General features: G+C 35.2%; 2 protein-coding genes across 2 annotated transcripts; one reads left to right on the forward strand and one right to left on the reverse strand.

Annotated features, from left to right (window-relative positions):
* Positions 1–1,421: 1,421 nt before the first annotated feature.
* On the forward strand, positions 1,422–7,390 carry slc50a1 (solute carrier family 50 member 1). Its single transcript, XM_073872087.1, has 6 exons — positions 1,422–1,661; positions 2,232–2,300; positions 2,474–2,606; positions 3,168–3,329; positions 5,766–5,885; positions 5,973–7,390. Exons 1-6 carry the CDS (start codon positions 1,594–1,596, stop codon positions 6,078–6,080), a joined length of 660 nt encoding a protein of 219 aa, XP_073728188.1. The 5' UTR covers positions 1,422–1,593; the 3' UTR covers positions 6,081–7,390.
* Positions 7,391–12,587: 5,197 nt separating this feature from the next.
* LOC129449194 (uncharacterized) lies at positions 12,588–19,079 on the reverse strand. Its single transcript, XM_073872722.1, has 7 exons — positions 18,915–19,079; positions 18,640–18,758; positions 18,375–18,490; positions 15,776–15,894; positions 13,562–13,681; positions 13,294–13,409; positions 12,588–12,874 (listed from the first exon to the last, which is right to left on the reverse strand). Exons 1-7 carry the CDS (start codon positions 18,985–18,987, stop codon positions 12,749–12,751), a joined length of 789 nt encoding a protein of 262 aa, XP_073728823.1. The 5' UTR covers positions 18,988–19,079; the 3' UTR covers positions 12,588–12,748.
* Positions 19,080–23,411: the final 4,332 nt, after the last annotated feature.

The raw sequence follows: 23,411 nt of genomic DNA on the forward strand, positions 1-23,411 counted from the left end.
AAATGTAAGGATTTGTGTGTAGAGTTTTGAAGTAACAGTTCACCAAAACTGACTCATGTGTTAACCCAGGTGAAAAAGTAGTACACTTCCATAGTGTATTTAAAGTGCTTTATTTCCGGACACTAATTTTGTACCTAATATACTAAAAATTAATCTTTAGTACTTCTTAAGATGTTCTTAAGATCATCTTAGTGTACTTCGCTGTGCTATTTTGAGACACCATAAATATGAACTAAAATGTGCTAAAAAGGTAATTAAAAAATGTATTTAGGTACCACTTGTAGTAAACTTGAAACCCATCTTTGTATAAAAGTTGTGTTCAGGTTTGATACAGGTGTAAACTAAATGCATTTTTTTATACAGAGATAGTATGTTAAAAGTGCATGTTGGTTCATATTCGTGGTGCCTCAAAATAGCACAGTGAAGTACACTTAGATAATCTTAAGAACATCTTACATCTGTCTCAGCAACAATTCAATTCTACAGACTTGACAAGGTTTTCCTGAGATTTTTCCTCTAATGTTTCAGACCTGACCGGGTGAGGATGTAGTTTGTCTTACCTCCTTAAAACTCATCATCTCTCTTGTCTGCTTCGCTTTCCCTGCTTTGCACAAAACATGTTCATCTAAAGAAGCCAATAATGATCGAGTCAAAATAAGATTAACATTATTATTTAGAAACTTTCTTTAGTCTGGTCATGTTTTCATAAGCTAAGTCACTCGCGTGGTGTCACCTGTTGAATGCGGTTGTGCGCCGATGAACGCAAAGACGTGCGTGGTCATGGATACGTTTGTGCACGAGTCAATGCGACTGCTTCGTTGCTTTTGCAAGCGTAAATTGGGTAATTACATTGCATATACATCCGTTTTTGCCGCGATTATCTTTGTATAGGAATACACTAGTTAACTGCTCAAATTTAAACTTGAGATTTACACCGGGACACAAAAGATTTACACTGGGGCATGTGCCCCAGTAAAAGGGATCTAGCGACGCCCCTGCATATATTGCAGTATATTAATCATATAAAGACAAACTATTACATGGAAAAACATAGTGCCCTTTTTGGTCTTGGTTACAATATATTTTGTATCAATATATACATGTATGGTCTATTCATATACTGCAATATAATGGAAAATATACATATTAAATCCTTTATATGGGAATATACTGCCTAATATATTACATGATATTTTCTATGCCTATATTACAATAGATTGGGAAATATAAATATTAAATCCGATATATGGGAATATATTGCCTAATATATTACATGATATTTTCCAATATACTGCAGTATATTTTTGTTGCATAAGGGATATCTTAAATCCGAGTTGTCTGGAACATAGCATAAAACTACAACTCCGGACTACACGTGGGCGTATGTTATCAGAACTCCGCGATAACCAATCAGATTGGAGGGCTCGGTGACGCTGATTACAAACACGGAAATAGTGAGCGTAGACGTCATCTTTGTATGTGTGGACGATTCATATGTTTTATATATAAATATAATTGAGTTCGCGAGATTGTACAGGTATCTGTATAGTAAGACAGCACACAGGTGTTACTTAATCTACTTTTTTTCGGTCTATGGATTTTCTGCAGCTGCTATCATGTGCGTGCATCGTATTTACCGTCGGGATGTTCTCGACTGGATTGTAAGTTATACATTTTGCAGTACTTTATCACGAATATACAAATACATTACAGCTGTTGACGTTACCAAAGCAAAGTAACATTAAATATACACGTTTACTCACACAAACACGCATATATAACGCAAAAGTAGTTGTAAAAGTAATAATACACGTAAGTTAAGTTACTGTTAGTACGATTGTGTAGTTGATTTAAATACACACAGTTTAAATACTGTATGTTTGCATCTGTTATAAACAGCAGTACCTACAGTAGTAACTAGTGGAGTTCAAAAGTGTCGTATCATAGATCCCCATGCATACATTGAATTCACCTTACAAAAAACATAGCATTGATAACCACCCAAAATACCATGGATTATTATTATTATTATTACTACAGCAAAACTGTGATAACTACCCACTGACCTAGAAATAAATAAATAAGCAAAACTATATAATTGTACTGTAGTAATGATAAGGACAGTACCTATAGTGTGATAAATAAAGCATGTAGTTTGCATGCATAATTCATTGTCTGTGTATGTAACACAATGTTTCCTCATTGTTCCTTCTCTGTGTTTAACTTTGCAGGACAGACTTGAAGAAAATGAAGCTCACCCAAAGTGCAGATAATGTTCAGTTCCTGCCTTTTCTTACCACTTGTGTAAAGTATGTATTTGTATATTTTTATAGGGACTAGCAATGTCATATTAAAATTATGTTTATGTGCAAGCATGCATCCATATATTTTCAATCCAAATATTGCAAAGGTTTAATGTCCAAGTCCATTGACTCTGAATGATCTGTGACAGTCATCTTGTATCTTTGTGTTTTTGTGTAAACAATCTAGGTTGGCTGTACTATGGATTACTAAAGCACGATGGAACGGTTATATTTGTAAATACCATTGGGGCCATTTTACAGACCATATATATCATCACCTACTTGCATTATACCAAAGAGAAGGTTTGTCTTTGAAATACAGTCCACTTCTGTTTCCAATCATTCAACTTTTAATTAGTGATAGTGATTATACAGCGAGGTCTTAAAGACTTAGACCATTAGTGAAAATGCCTCTGTTCCACTAATGCTTTTCTTTATATTTTTACGTAACACAACTTTATCTTCAATACAAATTATAAGCATAACAATTTAAGTGAGAATTATTTATTATGTCCCCATTTTGCTTTAATGAAAGCATGGACTACACAAATTTAAGAAAAACAAGATGATTTCTTGCAAGCATGGTTTGAGAATGTTCATCAGAGCATCTTGTGCTGCAGTGTAAGCAGGCAAATCTGACCTTTTGCATAAAGAAGTTTATTGGTCAATGTCAGAAAATTGATTCTGTGATCAAAAAACGTTCCGTGAATTTTTACAAATTTAATGCTCTCAGCCTTTTGGGCCGCATTGTATCTACAAAAATTAGGAAGCTTGAATAAGAAGTTGGTTTGGCCACTAAACAAACCGAAAAGAGCTGTTGTACCCATGTTTAAATGCTGTTGTACATATGTTTGTGTATTTCAGAAGGTCGTGTTGGTGCAGACGCTGGTGATGGTGTGTGTGTTGTGTGTAGGCTGGGTGTATTTTAGTATGGTGATTCCTCCTGGAAAAGAACAGCTGTCCCAGCTGGGTCTTGCCTGTAGTGTGTTCACCATCAGCATGTACCTCTCTCCCCTCGCTGATCTGGTAAGTTCACACTTATATTTGTAACTAGCAATATTAATAGTTGAAACACACAGGAAACCAGTATCTGCTCTTGTTTGCTCAGTGTAACGTGTAACACATAAACATTGAAATAATTTATTTGAGACTCTATTTAATATTGTATATTATAAGATATTACTTGCAGATAAGTATTTCATAGTAATTCATCACTATACGTAGAAACCATAGACTGTAAAAAATGGTAATAGTAATAAATATTTTTTCCCGACTGTAAACCTATTATTTTCTATTGTAAAGTTGGCCATGGAGGTCTATGGTATTTGACTTCCTTTTGGAGCCAGCATCTAGCGGCCGGTCGATGAATTGCCGTTTAAATCACTTCTGTATTGGCTTCATCAGAGAGATCGGAAGGTTGCCCCTCGGTGGAAACGCAATATCTTACAAGTGTTAAGACAAAGTCTTTCTATCTGGAGGTGTTCTGAGTATAGTTCGCTTTTCTGTTTTTTTGTGGTTCGATTTCGCCCTGGTCCGCTTTGTGTGTCGTTTTAACATGTATCAAAATCAACTGCGGCACAGAAAACTGGGCTCTGAGTTCTTATGAAGTTGTGATGTGAAACAAGAAAGGGTATGAGATCAATTCAGTTCTGAAGAGAACCCAGAAAGAACTGCGTCCTCTTTGGAGTCCACTATATTGTAAACACCAAAAGGACTGAGGTCACATGTCCATAAATGCACATTACTTTTGCATTTAGGTCAGTTCGATCTCGGATCGTGTTCTCACCACAAACAAGCTGCTCCAGAGTTCGTTTGAAAGCGTACCTCTTCAAAGGAAGTCTCGGTCCACTTGTTTGGTCCACTTTTGGAGAGCACCAGAGTTCGATTGCTGCATTCTCACCTGACCAAATGAACCGCACTACGTAAGCAATCGAACTCTTGTATGAATCCACCGAACTAAATAAGGCAGGTGTGAAAGCATCCCTAGTTCCTTTTCGGGTTCACTTTAAGTGAACTGGGTTTGGTTCTTTTAAAATGAACTATATGTGAAAACACCCTTAGTCCCCTCCTTCACTCGTTCGCACCAGCTCAGACCATCGATATATATGTACATAAGCATTTGCAGCACTTTTTTGGTGCTGATGTTAACATGTAAGAGCATTCACAGCGAGAGCTCGCATCACAGAAGTAGACCTGAAGCAACAGTGCAGCGATCGATTATGTGGCATAATATCTATGCATCAAACTACTTGATCTACTCATTAAACTTTGTTAATGTGATGGGTTGCATGTTTGTGACGTGGCGATTTCAAACAGTGGTCTTTGGAAAACTGGTGAATTTGAAGATGGTTTGTCTAAACACTATGTAGTTTTTTTACCTTTAAATAATGTCTCTAAAATTATTTCAGTGATAGAACAACTTTTAACTGAACAAATTGTACTGTTGCTGCAACCTGAGCAGCCTCCTAGCTGCTACAAGCACACTCTGAAAGTGGCGGTGGAGGGTATAGCACACAGCCCCGCCCCTCCCCCTGCCTGCAGAAGAGTGTCTGATACCAGGCACTGTTGCGCTTTTCAACCACATGGGGGAGCTGTAATTCATTTTTACATGGAAACTACATAGTGTTGCTTTAAACAACAACTAAAACTTGATTCTCACCACAAGGGGACTTTAAATTTAGTGTATTGTGCCATCAGTTTTTTATTATCAGTGTTTTAAAAAAATACATTTAGCATAAAGTAGGTATTGGGTAATTTTTCATGTATACTGATAAGCCAGAGCTGTTCTATGGACCCATTGTGTCATCATTTAATTTACAAAATAACGAATGTTGAATGAATGTATAAGCAAATAAAAGTATGACTTATAATTCTTGACAGACCTACATTTTGCACAAAGCATACATCAATTTTAAAATAAATATGTTCTCCTGTTATCATTTGTGCACCAAAAATAATAGTGTTATTACTATTAATAACATTCCAGCATGCCATCTGTTGTTAATCACGCCATCCATCCTTTACCCTCGCACCGTCTCCATCTTCCTGTTTTTGGTCTTTCTCTTCTATATTTTTTCAGTCCAGCTGTATCTATCTCTCGTGTGCCCTGCGGTCTCTTTCCTGTCATTCTCTTACCTTCTTTTGTTGTTTCCTGTTTTTCCTTCTGTCAATGTCTTCAAGTGTCAATATCTGCTTGTTATGGAGAAGACTTATGTGTGTATGCCTGTGAGAGTGTCAGTAACAAATTCTCATTAGATCTGAGGTGCAGACACGTTGAACCTTGCCGCTCCATTGAGAGACACCAGTTCAAATCATGTCTCTATCTAGGTTTCGATTACTTTCTTCCTCTCTTACACCTGATATGTTCTACTTTTTCTGTGAGGGACAAATATCAAATTAAACTCATCTTGCATCATTAAATTAGCATTAACAGTGCACATTTTTGCTTTGTGTGTCCACCAGTTGCAGATTGTGCGCAGTAAGTCTGTAGAGCGGCTGTCATTTTCCCTGACTGTCGCTACATTTTTTACATCCACATCTTGGACGTTGTATGGCCTTCAGCTGCAAGACTATTATATCATGGTAAGAAGCTAAAAAAAAACATCCGGAGTAGTTTGTGGTGAAGGAAGAAACGATATGTTTGGTAACTTTATCTCTCTTGCCTTTTAGGTGCCCAATACCCCAGGCATCTTAACTAGCCTCATCCGCTTCTTTCTCTTCTGGAGGTTTGGAGCTCTCTTTGAAAACAAGCCCTCTTATAAACTCATCCCGATCTGACGGAGGTGAAGTTTTTCTTTTTCTGATTGAATCTAAATAAGTGCCTTCTCCACTTTCCTTTACCCAACAAGAATGAGTTTCATCTCTGGTCCCCTGAGCTCAGACTATCATCATACCCTCCAAACAACACTCATGATGTCCCAGCCCCCCTTTCTCTCTCTGAATGTCATTCTCAGTTCCCCACATTCGAGAAACTGCAACTTTAAATTCTACAATAACAAACGTTTTTTATTTTGTTTCGGTGTAGATTGCATCTATACAGGCCAGCAAGGTTGACATTTGCCAAGTTAACAATTTACAAACATGATAGCTCAACTCCATTATGTTTACTGTTTTAACTCTTTCTCTTAAAGATAGACCTTAAGCAGGTATTTATTTTTTTACGTATGGTACACGAGTCTGAACAGAAAAACATTCTTAAGGAAAGTTAATTGAAAGCTACCTAAGCTGTGTAATGTCATAACCAAGCGATACATTTTGTGTCTAAGTGACAGTTCGGCAGCTGGTTAAATGGGGCCCAACTTGGAATAAGATGTCACACCCTAAAACCTTTTATATGTGTGCAGCGTGAAATTATGAAGAAATAAAAAAAATGAAGATTGCTAAATCTGCAACAAAGTAGAAAACTCTTTAAAAAGAGTTTAAAGGTGGTTAGTTTACATGATGTAGCAGCTTATATGGCGCTTATGTGTATAGGCACCAAGTTTTAATGCCAAGTCTTGGTTGTTTACTGTCCATTTACCAACTACTCCTCATTTTTACATGCATCTTTTCAGTCCTTTAAATTAAATTACAAAAGCACATAAAAATAATATTAAACTAAATATAAACCCTCAGCGGCTGCTGCAAAGTTGCACAAAACGTAATGTAGACACTTCTTATTATAGGATCATAAATGCAGGATTCAAGAGGAACAAACATCAGCAAATTCGCCAGATTACATATTTACATATTCATGACCTATAATATGGCCGGATGAAAATCTTAAACAGTCACTGGCTGTAAATGAGGTTTGACAACCATGAAGACACAAATAACCAGGCTCTAAATGTATGTCAACGTTGTTACCAAACATATCATTTGGTACTTTATTTACTGAAACACATTGTTAAAGATATTAAAAAATTGTTTTGTTTTTTATGGGTTAATTGTTTTGTTTATGGGTTGTACATTTATGTTTTGTGCTTTACATTTAGCATTTTCTTTGTACTGTTTTATATCTTATGAAGCAAAGCTACATTATATCAAATGGGATTTAAAGGGATGTTCTTTATGAAAAATGAATAAATTTTATATAATATCAAACTCAATATGAAATCTGTGTCTAGCTCAGCAGTAAAATGCGAGTTGGTTTCTTGTCTTAAAAGTGCCAATTGCAAGCAAAGAAAACTCTCAACACCAAAGTTAAACTAAAAAGTGTTACATGTTTTGACATTTTTATTTCTGTGGGAAATTACAGTATAATTGACTCCTCCTATTAGGTGTTTTGTAAGCTCTTGTCAAACATGCACAAGTGTGATGTTTGTCTAGGACTAGGTTAACACAAGTAAGTGCAGTGGGAACAGTCTGTTCGCTGTGTTCTCAGTGCTTGTGCATGCTTTTCCTGCCCGCTGCGTACAGAGAGAGATGAAAGCGGCAAAACATAGTAGGTGCTGATTGTTTGTCAGGACAATGTCTGTGAAAGACAAAAACGTATTTGGGATTTAAGTGGAGAAACCTGAGTTGTGAAAGAAACAACGTTGACCATTGTCGTCCACATGAAAACAAAAGCACTGTTAGAAGTTGTTTGGAATAAGTATGTAAATATGTGAACTTGTAAATGATAAGCAAAAGATTAAAGTGGTGTTCAACAGAGTTATGATCTGAAAATGCATAAACCCAGAATGGATGCAGGGTTTCCCAAACTGCGGGGTTTGCAAGCCCAAGCCCCTGGCTGTTTATGGGGGAATTGCAGGGGGCGTTTGAGGTGATGAAAAACCAGACTGATCTCGTGTTATAGTAACGCAAAATTTTATTTATTCATGTCCATGGCATGAAATTCCGCTTTTTTGTCTTTTTCGTGTCACTTGCACAACATTTTTATAAATAGTTTTTTGTGTCCGTTGCACGACTTTCTTTTTCGTTATTTTCTGTGTTGTTTTCTCATTATTTTTTTTCCTATTTTCTTACCATTGTCACTTGGGGTTGGAGTTTGAATCACTTTCTGTTACATTTTTAGACAACCTAACCCAAACTCCAACTCCAGACGAAAATAGTTTTAAAAGCGGAAGAAAATCACGTAGAAACCAATACATAAAAGTACATCCTTACCCAAACCCCAAATGTAATACTTAAAATGGCACAGACACGTGCCACAGACACACTTTTTTTATAGAAATGTGCGCGGGTGTCGTGAAAAAAACACATTTGTGCTCAAGGCACGAAAAAAAGGCTGAACTTCGTTCCATGGACATGAATAAATTAATACAATTGCGTGACTATAACACAATGGCGGCCGGTGATTTCTTTCTTCGAGGGCACTCGATGCGAAGTTCATCATAACATGTAGCCCGTCATGTGTGTGGTTCGTAATTTCAAAATATGTGTTCGGCGCGTCGAGTGGACCTATGTGCATCGCGTGTCTTGTCAAAATAAGTGCTTTTATGATAAAAGAGACGCTCGCGTTTGCCAGATACTCGCATAATCTCATGCGTAATCAGAGTTTACTGTTAAGGGAGTGTCTTGAGTGTATTTTGTGAGCGTCTCTTTTATCATAATCGGTTTTGACGTGTGTGCAGCAGGCGCTTGTTTTGACAAGACACGTGATGCACATGGTTCACATGATGCAACAAACACATATTTTGAAAACGCAAGCAACACACATGACACTCCGTACAAATATTTTTGAATTTGCTCCCCTCACATGAGCAGTCACAAGCCGCCACTGCTATAATGACTTTCTGTGAGATCATATTGCGAAAAACATTTAATACAATTAAATTAAAAAAATTAATAAATAATTTTAAAATCTAAATAAAACACCAACAAAAATATATGTTTTTATTATTTATTTACATGTCATGTGACAATTACACAACATTACAGAAAACTAAGAACTTGTGCAAAATAGAGAGATTTTAATGTGCGTAGTGCGTACCAATAAGAGAAAATTACCAGATGGTCTACTAACGGGTAATAACAACAATAATTATGTAAAATACTAAAAACTGTTGAAAAATAAATGTTTTTGATGTTTTGCAAATGTGCTATTAAATTATTGAAATATTTACTTAAAGCAACACTATGTAGTTTTTTTTACCTTTAAATAATGTCTCTAAAATTATTTCAGTGATAGAACAACTTTTAATTGGCCAAATTGTACTGTTGCTGCAACCAGAGCAGCCTCCTAGCTGCTACAAGCACACTCTGAAAGTGGCGGTGGAGGGTATAGCACAAAGCCCCGCCCCTCCCCCTGCCTGCAGAAGAGTGTCTGATACCAGGCACTGTTGCGCTTTTCAACCACATGGGGGAGCTGTAAGTCATTTTTAAATGGAAACTACATAGTGTTGCTTTAAAATTGTGTTAGGTCGTTTATCTACTGGAAACCGGGTGAACGGCACTTTCACATTCGCTTTGCAGCCCTCTATCGGCCAAAACCACGCTAAAGAAGTTTCCAACCGTCGGGTCACGGTCCTGTAGTTCGAGTGAAAACTACAAAAACTTGCTTTACGGCAAACCTACAATCCAATCAGAGCCAGCTATGCTGCAGTAGGATAAATTATTTACGACAGTGGTAATGGACAGTTCCGCTTCTAACCTGTAGGGGGAGCAAAGAGCAAAAACTCTTTAGTGTTGCTTTAAAAGGAGAGTGAGATATGCAGAATAGTGCAATGTCAGTATACTGCTTCAGGATTTGCCTTCCCAGCTTTGATACCCGACAATGCATAAATGTAAATGATACCACAACCACATGAAACACGCCAAAATAATCAAAACAGACATTAAAATGTCAGATTACCTGATTTATTGCGTCTTTACTTAAGAATAGCAATCAAATAATTGCTAGTGCAAATATTTACACTCCTACTAACTCACAGTAACTATGGTTAATCCGGCGAGCACATGACTAGCCGAAACAATTTTGCGCATTTACAACTTCAATACCCAGCTCTCTTGCACAACAGACCAAGACGGGGGTGTCAGGGGGGCCGGGGCGGCAATGATGAATGACCCTGTGGAGACACAGAGACTAGACAACCTCTAGACTCACACTGCTCAAGATTGTGTATGTGTTTACAGTAAGTGTGTGTGTGTGTGATGCAGTTCATCGTACACTGTTTCTTCCTTTGTCGGCTGAGATGGGAAATCTCGTGTGAAAGCATCTGTGTAAATGTGTGTGTTACGAATACCATCTGATTGATCTCGAACACTTTATGGTTTACAGCACAGTTTCTGGAGTGTGTACATGTGGATGTGTGTGTGCACATGTGTGTGTTTGTATGTTTAATCAATGCAACAATGGGAGTCTACTCAAAAACAGGATACCACTGTTTCCTGTAGTAGAGACTGTCTCTGGGACACACAAAGAAACATACACAACCTTGTAGCTGTCTGGATGGCTAGCTAGCTACAGTACTATGCATACTAGTGTCATTTTTAATGAATGCTACTGTTTATTTTTTTTCAATATGATGTTATTAAACATTCAAGATGTGGAAATACATTTGGTCACTTACAAAAATGTTAAAAAAGTGCCAGCGGAGCACTTTAAACTGTGATGAGTTGTGTTTGCTGAACTCTAAAAACAGTAGTATGTGTGTGTGTTTGCTGTATCAGCATGCTTGCATGTGTGTGCGTGTGCAATGTCAGCTCATGTGTTTGAGCTTCAGCAAGTAAAACACACCTGTGAGATCTCCAGCTGTTGTTGTGAAGAGTTTGAACAGCGTAAGAAGAAACAGATGAACAAAAATCTGCTGCTCTCTTCATTCTTCTGTATCCCTACTGTTCGCCTTCTCAATGCCAGCACTTTAGATGTAACACCATAAACCCAGACGCCTCAAAACACCACAACTTGTACTAATGTGTTTTTAATAGATAGATTATGTTCTCCAAATATATAGAGAAAAGTCATAAACAATAAGAAAAACAAGCACAGACAGGCAACACCCCTCTGGCACCTGTCAACCTCTGTCACAGTTTTTTGGGCGTTTAACCTTATAGCTACTAAAACAGGTGATGCCAGAGGTCACTGACTATAATGGTGACCTTGTTTTTCTCCTGTGCAACTGTCTTGCACGCCACCTTTCCCTCTCTTTGTTTTATGTGCAGTTGCTTTATGGTATTTATTATGAGCAACATGCAGACGCAAAATGTTTGAGCTGCTGTTTAAAGGGATAGTTCACTTTGGAATGGAATTCTGTCATTTCCTCATCCTCGTGTTGTTTTGAACCTTTATGAATTTCTTTTTCTGATGAACACAAAAGAAGATATTTTGAGAAATGATGGTAAACACACAGCAGTAAGTGACCGTATACTTCCATAGTAGGAATAAAAATCTGATGGAATTTAATCGGTACCATCAACTGTGTGCTAACCATCATTTATCAAAATATTTTCTGCATCATTTATCACAATACTTCCAAAATATTTTTTCCTACTATGGAAGTCAGTGGTAACTATCTTTGCTGTGTGTTTGCCATCGTTTCTCAAACTGTCTTCTTTTGTGTTCATAAAAAAAAACAAATTCATACAGGTTCGGAACAACATGAGGATGAGTAAATAATGATAGAGTTTTAGTTTTGGAGTGAACTATCCCTTTAAAGGTTTTCTGACTTTTTCGTTATCATAGCATTTTTGTACTCCGCTGCGTAGCAAAGCCCCAAAGCACTTCAGATGTTTTAAAGTGACGTGTGATCAGTAATTTCTCCCAATGTTTCATTTAAAGGTGCATTGTGTAAATTTAGGGCCATCTAGTGGTGAGGTTGCGAATTGCAACCAACGGCTTAATCCACTGCTCACCCCACGCTTTTGAAACACATAGAGGAGCTACTGTAGCCGCCACCGGACAAACATGTCATCGTCGGAGACAACTTAGTAAAAAAAATTGTCCGTTAAGGGCTTCTGTAGAAAAACGGTGACTTCCATGTAAGGGGACCCTCTGTGTATGTAGATAAAAAGGTCTCGTTCTAAGGTAATAAACACGTAACGGTTCATTATGAAAGGTCTTTATACACCCCTGATAGTATAGTTTTGTATATCATTTTGCATTTCTGTCAAGAGATCCTTTTAAAAATTACACACTGCACCTTTAATTAAATGGAAATACTGTATTTTTTATTTTATAACTACATTTAGTTGATTTTGGTTTGTTTGGCTGTAAATATAGAGTGATGTTGCAGATTTTCATTAAAAGGTCATTTTAATTACAAAAAGTCAAAATTACTTTTCTTACATTTAACAAAGTTACATAAAAATCTTTCAAGTATCCCTATAATTGGAAATTATTGCAATACAACACAACAATGTTTTTCAACAGAATTTATTTCTGATTTAATGCATGTTTAAGTAATTTCTTAAGCGATCAAAGAATTCATTTGTGTAGAAGTGCTAAGTGCTACATCACAGATTACATAAGCTTAAGCTACTGACATGTATATAGTAGTTAAAAATAACAGTTTTTGTGTGCATGTTTATGGCATTGTGAGGGTGCTGAGGATGTTCTGAATGAGTTGGGAACACTCTGCCTGGTTAAGGCGTCTGTCATGATCTCCATCAACATCACGCACCCACTGCTCAACCTGCATGGGGTTCAGTGTCTATAGAAAGAGAAGAGGAGATTTTAATACCAAAATATTCATATTATAGCATAGTAATATACAGTTACGATGCAAAAGTCTTAGGCCACCATGCTACCAATAGATGTGTTGTTTTTGCAATTGTATAGTGATCATAATTATTTCTTAGTCTTTTTATTAGAATACATCCAGAAAATACACTGTAAAAAATGTCTGTAGAAATTACAGACAACTAGCTGCCAGTAACTTACTGTAGATTTTACATTTATGTTATTTACTGGCAACATTTTGTTCAAAGTTAAATGAACATGAAACATTTTTTGACTTTATCTTCTACATTAAGTTACTGGCAACCAGCTGCAAAATTACAGCTAATTTTTTAGAGTGTAAATAATGCAAACATATTTTTTACAGTGTTGTTTGAGAATAAATGTCCAGACCTGGATTTGCCTTCCAAACTCAATCATGACCATGTCAAAGATCATTGGCATGTCCAGATCAGAAGCTCCAGACTGAGTGTAGTGATTGCAAATCTCATTTCCAAGTGGTGGTGGTCCTGTGAAACAAATAAGAAATAGCAAAAGAAAAGTTTTAGATGGATTTTAAAACATTGACAGTGATATACTTAATGCTGTTAACTGATCTTCAGACTAGTAAACGATCAGTATTGTCTCCAATGAAAGCTATAAGATGAAAGCTTGTGTTCACCGTCACAATTCACCAAAGCAACCAGCAAAAACAGGCCCAATACTGCCACCAACTGGCTAGATCTTGCCATTGTCAGAGATATTTCAAAAAGCTCAAGACAGCTAGACTGGGATGGAGAACCTGTAATGAACAAGGAAATAAGAAAGAAATATTCACAGTTGATACACTGGTTCAACAACATTAGCTACTGAATGTGTATATAAATGGTAATGAAAAGCTTCTGTTCAATATGGCAAGAAATGTAAACATAAATGATGAATAAATTATGAGAAGCCTGTGAAAAATGATGTAAAAATCAACATTATTTTACCTTAAAAAATATTTTATGTTACATCTACTTATCACAAGTGAAAACTTAAAATAGTAGGTTTAAATGGACTGGCAAAAATATATTTAACATTGTGTATATATTGTATGTCGCCCGCAGTGGTGTTAAATCTGAAATTTAATAAAGGTAATAGCAGGAACTAAATAGGAAATATAAGGAACTCTACAAAAGAAAGTTCCTCTAATTTTTCGCTGCTATTATTACTTCATAATAAGGTCACAATGTAGGCATCAATAAAGTCACGCAAGAAATAGAGACCTAGATAATGCTTTTTAATGAGGTTGTATTGTAACTAACAATGAACAATACTACGTCTACAGCATTTATTAATCTTCATTTATATTATTTTCAGCATTTACTAATACACTTGTCACTTTTAACATTAGTTAATTCCCAAAAAACTAACATGAACAGCTGTATTGTTGACATTAACATTAACATTAAAGAGTAATTAATGCTGAAACTATATTGCTAATTGTTTGTTCATGTAAATCAATGCATTTACTCATGTTAACAAATACAGTCTTATTGGAAAGAGTTACTGAAATGTACTGTAGGCTAAATGATTGGCAAAGTTGGTTAGAAATGGTTACACCAAATATGTTTGCGATTTCCTAAATGCTTTTACCCCTCATGACTCCAGTATTCAATTCTGATGAAATGGTTTTCTGTGAGGTCAGATTGTGGCACAAAAAGAAAAATGCTTTCACTTCTTCATGTATAGATTAGTGTATTGTTCAGTTCAGCTATTAATACAATAAGGTTGCATGCATAGCATGTGTGCGTGTGACTCTAGAATGCACACTGGGCATTGTTTAAGCCGTTGATCCAGTTTTACAAGGTTTTGTTCAATTCCGAAATGTGACCAGGAAACCAACATCATTTCAGATTCAGGCAAAAACATTGTGTCTCTAGACGCTTGGAGTAAAAAGATTAGTTATTTCTTAATTAATTAATTCCTTAATTGTTTATTATTTTATTTTCTTTAGAAAGAAAAGTCAGCATCAAGTGCATTCTAAACAAGAGAATGACAAACAACAAACCATTTTAACAAGGCTTTCACAATTCCTAGAACTAGACTTAAAAACAGGGGTGACCGCGCTTTTGTGGTCATTGGTCCGAAGTTGTGGAACAGTCTCCACATAAAAGCTGCTCAAACACTCTCTATTTTTAAATCTGCCCTGAAAACTTACCTTTTCTCGTTGGCATTTAATGTCATTTGATACTAGCTGTTGTTTCATACCATATTTTCTATTTTAAATTGTTTTATCTAATTTTGTTTCTCGTCTTTGTAAAGCACTTTGGTCAATTTTAAATTGTTTTTAAATGTGCTATACAAATAAACTTGTATTGTATTGTATTGTATTAGAAATAAGCAAAAGGTGTCCCAATTTAGTTTGCATTCATTGTATTATTCTGTCAAAAAAAAGGTCCCCAGTTGTCACCCAAACAGAAACCCTTTCGATAAGTACACATATGTACCTAAAGAGTTCATAATAGTACCTCAAAGGTATACATATTGGTACCAAACATATACATATCTGTACCTAAATGGTACATATTAGGATCTTTTTAAAGGGCCCCAGTGACAGCTATGGGACAATATCTTGACCATTTTTCTGCAAGTGTATTTAAACCTACAAATTAATGTAAATATGAAATATCACTTCGCATATGGTCAAAATAGACAACTTAGTTCACAAATAAGAAGAACAAACTCTTTATAAAATAAAAATTAAAAATAAACACGATCTAATCCATTAAATTATAACGTGTTTAAATTATTAAAATTCATTATTTAATTACATTTGTATTTTTATAATAAAACCAAATAATATAATCTAATAGTATTGTTTAAAAATAATACTAAATGTATATTACCATACCTGGTAATGTAAAGCAGAACAGAACAGAGTCAGAAGTGCAATATATAGAAAGTGATCGAGTGCAGGTGTCTCTTACCTGTATCACGTCTGAAGAGAAACTACCACAAACTACACTTGCACTGAATAGAAAAGCAAGTAATCATGTGATTTACATATCACCACCTACTCACTACAACAATGACCAAAGTGGGAGGGACATACAGAAACATGACAGCGGGTGTGTTTACTGGTGGTTAGATATTAGGCTTCCTTTTCCTGATTAATGTCATGAAACAACATACAAATAATACAAACACTCAAATGTGTGTAAGAAAAGAAGCCTTTGTAGAATTTCCAAAATTTAAAAATGTAAAAGACACTTGAGACCGTGACATGGACTTGATTTAATAATTTAATTATCATTTCATCACCCTCACCTGTTTCTCGTGTGCCATCCACCTGTGTCTTGTTTAATCATTTATTTGTCTAGTATAAATTTGTCCTTTGCCTGTGTTCAGTGTCGGATCTTGTCTATGCTATATGTGTGGTCTCTGTGCCAGTCTTTGTGGTTATTGGTTTATATAATCCAGGTTCAGGTGTTTAAAATACATCTAAAACTTTCTGGGAGGAGGTCCTCGACCAGAATTGAGAAACACCGGAAACAAAACCTTTTAATAACTGACAGCTGTTTTTATCGCAGTTATCACACACACATTCAAGGTGAACATCAAGAAATGTATGTCCCAAACTTTTACGTCTGTGGGTTGTCAGTCTGCAAAACAATACATAAAAAGAACAATGATAATATGACAGGTTTATCAAAAGGGTTATGTGTTTTCAATAGGCACCTGTAGGAATCTGACAAAACAGCTCTTTCATTCTTTTACTTTCACTTTAATCACTTGCTTTACTGTAAATGACAACAATCACAATCTGAAGTAAAGATCACATAGGTGCTTTTATGAAACATTATTATATGGAAAAACCAAAAGACCAACAAATTAATTATAAAACCATGTGGTTACACTGAAAAAAAATCCGTAGAAATTGCAGCTGGGCTGCCGGCAACCCACCGCAGATCCAAATCCATGCCATTCACTGGCAACATTTTGCTCAATTACAAGTCTTTGTCTTTACAGAGTAAAACTAAAAAAACTGCATCAAGCAAAACATTCTGGGAAACAAAATTGAAGCAAAAAACAGCAACAGGTTGATGATGATTTCTGGTTCCCTGAATGCTTTGCATGAGGCTGTTGTGTATGGTTTTGTTCTGTAAAGATAAAGACTTGTTAATATTTAACATTTATTTAACTTTGAGCAAACTCCTGCCAGAAAATAACATACATTTAAATCTACAGTAAATTACCGGCAACCCAGCTGCAATAACACTGTAATTTCTGCGGATTTTTTTACAGTGTAGGTTAGATTATGTGATTTTATATGAAACTTATCCAGGCTAATATGTGCATTCAAATAATCTGTTAATGATCCAACCCAGTTTAGAAGAAAAGTGAATTTGGATGCCCAAAGTCATGTTTTAGTACATTACATAAAGGGGCAGTTTCCTGGACAGGGTTTAAATTATAGCAGGACTCCTTAGTTAGATTAAAATATTTAGTTGTTTTTACAAACATATCGTAACATATATATGTTATATACCGGTATGTTTTTAAATGAAGGCATCTTAAACATGCATTTAAGTCTGGGATTAGAATAAGCACTGTACGGGAACCCCCCCCCCCCAAGAGTTTTTAGGGCATATGTGTGTTTTAACAAGAGAAACGTGATAGATATTTGGTTCGTCCTGGTTGGTTCTTTAGGTTGTTTTTTTAGTGTTTGATGTGACACTAAAGATTTAAATCAATAAAACTTACTTACATATGAAACAGTGAATGTCCGTCTGAAGAGGATTTAATTTGACATTCTTTTACATACTTCAATTATGACCTCTTAATCAAATTGTGTAATATTGTCACTTTCGCATCATGTGTGTGTGTGTATTGTGTTTCTGAAGTTATGGTTAATGATTGTGACAAATGATACATTACACGTCATCTTTACCTGAATAAATTAATGAACAATTTCATGCAATATTCCATTGATTTCAATTTTGCTATTTGTGTGAGTCTCATTATCAAATTATGGCCATAGTTTAAATGAAAGATATCAAGGTTATATTTTAAGAAAGTTATTTACAGTATAGAGTGATTTTTTTGTAGAAAACAGTCAATTTTAATAAATGTTTTAGGTGTTTTACAGACAGGGTTACATTGAAGAAATAGGCCTTTCCCATATTTGGGGCTTTTACTTACTGGACGTTTTCTCCATTAAGAGCCAAGCACCATCCAAGTAACATAAGGATATTTTAGTTTGTTTGTTTTAAAGATTTTGCTGTTTGCAAATCCCTCAAATATGCATAGCAGTAAACAGCAGTGTTGGTAAATGTTTATTTTCAGCAGCAATTTTTTACTTTTATTTTTACTTAATAGAACATCACATAAATCCACCAACAAAGATATTAAACAATAACTGAGTGTTTATAATAAAAAAAGAAAATCTTTCCCACATAGTACATGCATTCAATTAACTTAGAACAACTTTGCTTAGTGTTACAGTATTTTATTTCCCATATCCCATTTGTTTTATGAAACTTGCACACTCATGAAGGCTAAGGTGTCTGTCACGATTTAGATCTGAACGTTGAAACATATTCTTCAGCCAAATAATTTCTTCGTCCTATCGAGAGAAGAGAGAGAGAGAGAGAGAGAGAGAGTTGAATAATGAACATGTGTATGCTTCTTTTCTTCATCACTAATTCTTTTTTAAATGTAAATATTAAAGATAATATTTTTCATTTGTCCACATATCCCAGTTTTCTGACAGACCTGCATGCCCAATCCAAACTCCTGCATCACCATGTTAAAAACCCCCGGCGAGTCCAGTACAATGCCAAGCTCCATGTACTTCAGGCATACCTCATAACTCTGATCATTTTCTAGATACCCTATTAACCACAGAGAGCAAAAGAGTGAGTTTCAGATGGCAAAGCTAAACATGCAACTCAATATAATGAGGACATTCAGTTATCTCATGGCAAAGCACTGAAATCTACATAACAAAAAATGCTTTTAAATGATCTTCAATGACATTGAATACTCACTTTGTTCAGTGTTGATCACAGCAGCCAGCAAGCACAGACTCAATATAAGTAACCGCTGTCCAAATTGTGCCATATTAACAGATTTCTTGAAGCCGAGGAACTGTAAAACAGAAAAGAAATATTGAACCTGCACCCACACCTGCACTGAACAAGAAATCCAGAAATTGTGTGATCTAGGTATCACCTGTTTTCTCAGTTTTTATATGTGATTAAGATTACGTAAAAGGATAAATACTGGGAAGGTCATTTAATTGGAGCCGGAAAGACAGGGAATCAGGGTGTGTTTTGCTGCAGGTTTCTGGTTTTAGGTATAAAATCATTCCCTGGGATTGAACACAAAACGTTGCTTATAGTGTTTTTAGTGCAAATACTGAGCCACAGAAGCCATTTGTGAGAAACAAGTCATGTTTTAATGCACTTTTGCTGTACATAATAACCTCAACATTAATAGAAATGTACAGAACAAGACCTGGCTATCAGTTATAAAACAAAAATAGCCATAATCTTTAAATACATTCAGATTCAGAACCTTCAGTGTAATGACCTATATACACACTTCTATACTCTCAACCATCCTGTCAGGTTATCAGAGTTGGAATTGGCATTGACAGAAGTTATTAAGCAACTGTAAAACATGATAGTCTCATTAAGTTATGTGTACTTACTACTTTTATTCAGATAATCATGGCAAGTTTTAAATGTTAAACTCATGTTTCCAATGTAGTTACACATGGGCTCCGAGTACTTGTGAGTTGAAACAAATCATATCTTTAAGTTTATTTGACTGACATTTTTAAGGCAGCAGATGAACTTTTATTTCTAAGTTTAACCTGCTTGTAATGTTTTACAGTGATGAGAAGAAAGTAAATAAGTGGTGGCTGGATTGTGTAGCACTAAAATGTGAGTCGCATACAAAAGCAGGAATAACAAGTATGTCAGATTGTTTAGTTGACATTCTGGTTACTCAATGGATGTTTAATTTAGCCCTATTTGGACTCAAACAACCACATATACAAGGGTCCCAAATAAATATACAACTAAAAAAAAAAAACATGTGTCTCTAGCTGTCACTGGGGTGGTACCCTTTTCAAAAAGTGCACCGAAAGAGCCATATTAGTATCTCAGAAGTACATATTTGCACCAAATGTATACATATTTGTAGCTGAATGGTACACATACAACCTTTATAAAGAGTACAGCCGCAGTGACAGCTTGGGAATTTTTTTTTACCATTTTTATATGACAGTGTATACCAACTCCTGCTTTAGCCTGAAAGTACTAACACTCAGTTTGAAAACACTGGGAACTGCTTAAAACAGATGAAACTCTGATCAATACGACAACCATCTGTTTAAATGGAGATAAATCACATAAAGGTGTGAATGTGAATGTGTATTTGTATTATTTTAATACCCATATTGGGCAGTTCACATGATAATAATAAAAACAAGATTTTAAATATTAAGGATTTATTTTCTTAATTGGTTACACTTTACAATAAGGTTCATTAGTTAACATTAGTTAATGTATAACCTAACATGAACAAACCATGAGCAATACATTTGTTACAGTATTTATTAATCTTTGTTAAAGGAACAGTATGTAGGATTGTGGCCAAAACTGGTATTGCAATCACAAAACTTGTGGCTAAAACTGGTACTGCAATCACACAACTGGTGGCCAATACACAACATGACAACATAAACGTCAGTTGAGGGCTGCAACTCCAGTTTTTCAAAGACAATGTCCTGGCCAGACCACTGTTGTCAGTGATATAAGTATTTGAAATGAAAATTATTTCTTAATGTCTAGTGACATATCAGGGCCATTTTATGATTAATTAATATAAATTTCTTACATACTGTTCCTTTAATGTTAGTTAATAGACATAAAGCTTTTAATTGTTTGTTCATGTTAGTTCACAGTGCATTAACTAATGTTAACAAGATTTTAATAAAGTAGTAGTAATTGTTGAAATTAACAAAGATTAATAAATGCTGTATAAGTGCAGTTCATTGTTAACTAGTTAACTAATGTTAACTAATGAACCTTATTGTAAAGTGTTACCATTTTCTTTTATAACTTTGAATATAAATATGTGATTACTAATCCATCATACTGTGTTGTTATTCATTAAACTTTGACGTTAAATTCCTTTATTACAGTTTGACAGTTAAACAAATGAGTCCTCATTTTTAACACTGATCTTCATGTTGTTAGGCATGCTTCCTGGTTCTTCAGGTTATTCAGCGTTTTAGTGATGACCATGATCTACTGTTTTGTTAGGATTATAGTATAAAAGGTATTACAGTCATAACTACACTGTAAAATAATTCTGTAGAAATGACAGTATTACTGGGTATTACTGGCAACTACCTGCCAGTAACTTAGATTTTACATTTATGTTATTTACTGGCAACAATTTGTTTAAAGTTAAATGAACATGAAACATTTTCAGTCTTTATCTTCTACAGTAAGTTACTCGCAAACAACTGCATAACTACAGCAAATTTTTACAGTGTATGATTATATGAAATTACAGGTATACAGACAAAATCTATCATTTAATTTGTCAGACATTTAACAGATTGATTGTTGAATTTACATACTAAGAACCTTAAAAATGTATATATGAAGAGTTTGATTCCAAAACGAGATTACTCTTTTCTGATTGTACATTCCAATTAATATCAATCAAACTGCAGTTGGTTTGTTCTGATTTAAGCCTGCATAACTAAAAAATACAGCACAATAAAACACAATAAAAACATGACAACGTAATAATAAACATGTTTTGCCAAAAATTTAAAAAAGCTGTTGTCTCATTTTGGAACCAAACTCTTTGATATTTTCTGCAGAGTTTCAGTAGCAGTAACATAAACAGCTTTTGTGGGCTAAACAGTCCTTTATTCAAGGTTCCCACGGGTCCTTGAAATCCTTGAAAGTTTGTGAATCTGGGGGGGGGGGGGGTTCAAGACCCTGGAAATTTTCTGAAAATATACATAGACAGGTCATTGAAACTGCTTGAATCTATTCTATGCAAGAAGTTTTCTGGAAAAAAATCCATATTATTCCCTGTGTAGTGTAGGTTAATATCATAAAAATTCTACACTTTTTAACACACATGTAAACTGTTTAAATGCTTATATCTTCTGTATGCGAATGTTGATTCATACCAAAATGCTTTTTTGTATAGTTGTGTTTGACACATGAAAACGTCTCGGGTTACGTATGTAATTGTTGTTCCCTGAGAAGGGAACGAGACGCTGCGTCTCCCTTGCCATACTTCATGCATCCCACGCCGTCTTATTTCAGATAGCAATATACTTCCTGGCTCCCGCGTCACCCTGTCTTTGTCGTTAAGCCTCACCATTGGTTGAATTTGTTATACACATTCAGACGCACTTAGCCCTGGAGGAGTCCCCAAAGTGTTACTGGGACTGTAACAATTTATTTTAAAAGCTAACACGATGTAACCTTGCTCTCACTTGAAATGTGTCCCCACATTTAGTCCTTGAATTTGAAGTTACGGTGTGGGAACCCTGTTTATTTCTGATAACAAGAAAAAAATGACAAGTAAATTACCTTTATTTTTATATCATATCTAATGTGTATCAGCTATTACACTGAGCTTAGGGCTCTTCATATATTTAAACCAAACACACCAATTCACTAATGTGCCACGTAGCCTTGTCACTTTCATTGACCAACAAACTTGCACTACTATGGTAATGTTGCCATTAAATCCTGTTCATTGCATACACTGGCATTTTGTTCCTAATACATCTGTTACTTCTACTTATTATCTTATTATTTATTTGTCATAAAGATTATGTAAAAGTATTATGATGGCCATTAATATGAACAAGGGAGTGTTTACTGGTTCAGGATAAAAATCAAGGCTCGTGAAAATAATACAAGTGAGAAATGTTGCTGATTTATTTCTTCTTCTTTTTTTGCTGTTAAATGTGTCTTTTACAAACATTTTGCCAATTTTAAAAGGCTCAAATATGAAATGCTACAGATCTTTAACATCAACAAAATCAAACAAGACATCAATCAGAATTAATGTACACTAGTCAACATTTAAAGTGGATCAAGACCTTAAATAAAAGGTGTCCAAACCAATACCCAATACCTGTTCTTGTCTTGGGACAATTTGATGAACCTTTTTGATCCAATTCAAATGTTGACTAGTATATTTAAACAGCACAGAACATGACCAAAAGCAGAGCTTTCAGACACTGACAACAGTCTTTATTGCAACATTACACACACACACACACGCACGCACGCACGCACACAAACAATCAATATAAACAAAATATTCACAGTCAGCATACAATTCAAACTTTAGGTCCTCACATTGACCCACACACATATACACTCAGGAGAGTCAAAAGCAGCATCCAGCCTACTCTGATCTGCTTGTTGTTATTATAACCACTCTGTTATCATAAAACAATACATATGTCATGATTATGACAATAAGTTTTA

This window comes from Misgurnus anguillicaudatus, chromosome 10 (genome assembly GCF_027580225.2).
Source record: "Misgurnus anguillicaudatus chromosome 10, ASM2758022v2, whole genome shotgun sequence".
Taxonomy (NCBI): Eukaryota; Metazoa; Chordata; class Actinopteri; order Cypriniformes; family Cobitidae; genus Misgurnus; species Misgurnus anguillicaudatus.

Coding starts and splice junctions, on each gene's coding strand:
- slc50a1 (XM_073872087.1), top strand. CDS start 1,594: ATGGATTTTCTGCAGCTGCTATCATGTGCGTGCATCGTATTTACCGTC. Junction 2,607..3,167: donor TGCATTATACCAAAGAGAAG/GTTTGTCTTTGA, acceptor TGTGTATTTCAG/AAGGTCGTGTTGGTGCAGAC. Junction 3,330..5,765: donor TCTCTCCCCTCGCTGATCTG/GTAAGTTCACAC, acceptor TGTGTCCACCAG/TTGCAGATTGTGCGCAGTAA.
- LOC129449194 (XM_073872722.1), bottom strand. CDS start 18,987: ATGGCACAATTTGGACAGCGGTTACTTATATTGAGTCTGTGCTTGCTG. Junction 18,491..18,639: donor AGTTTGGATTGGGCATGCAG/GTCTGTCAGAAA, acceptor TTCTCTCGATAG/GACGAAGAAATTATTTGGCT. Junction 15,895..18,374: donor CAAATGGGATATGGGAAATA/AAATACTGTAAC, acceptor TTTTCTATTCAG/TGCAAGTGTAGTTTGTGGTA.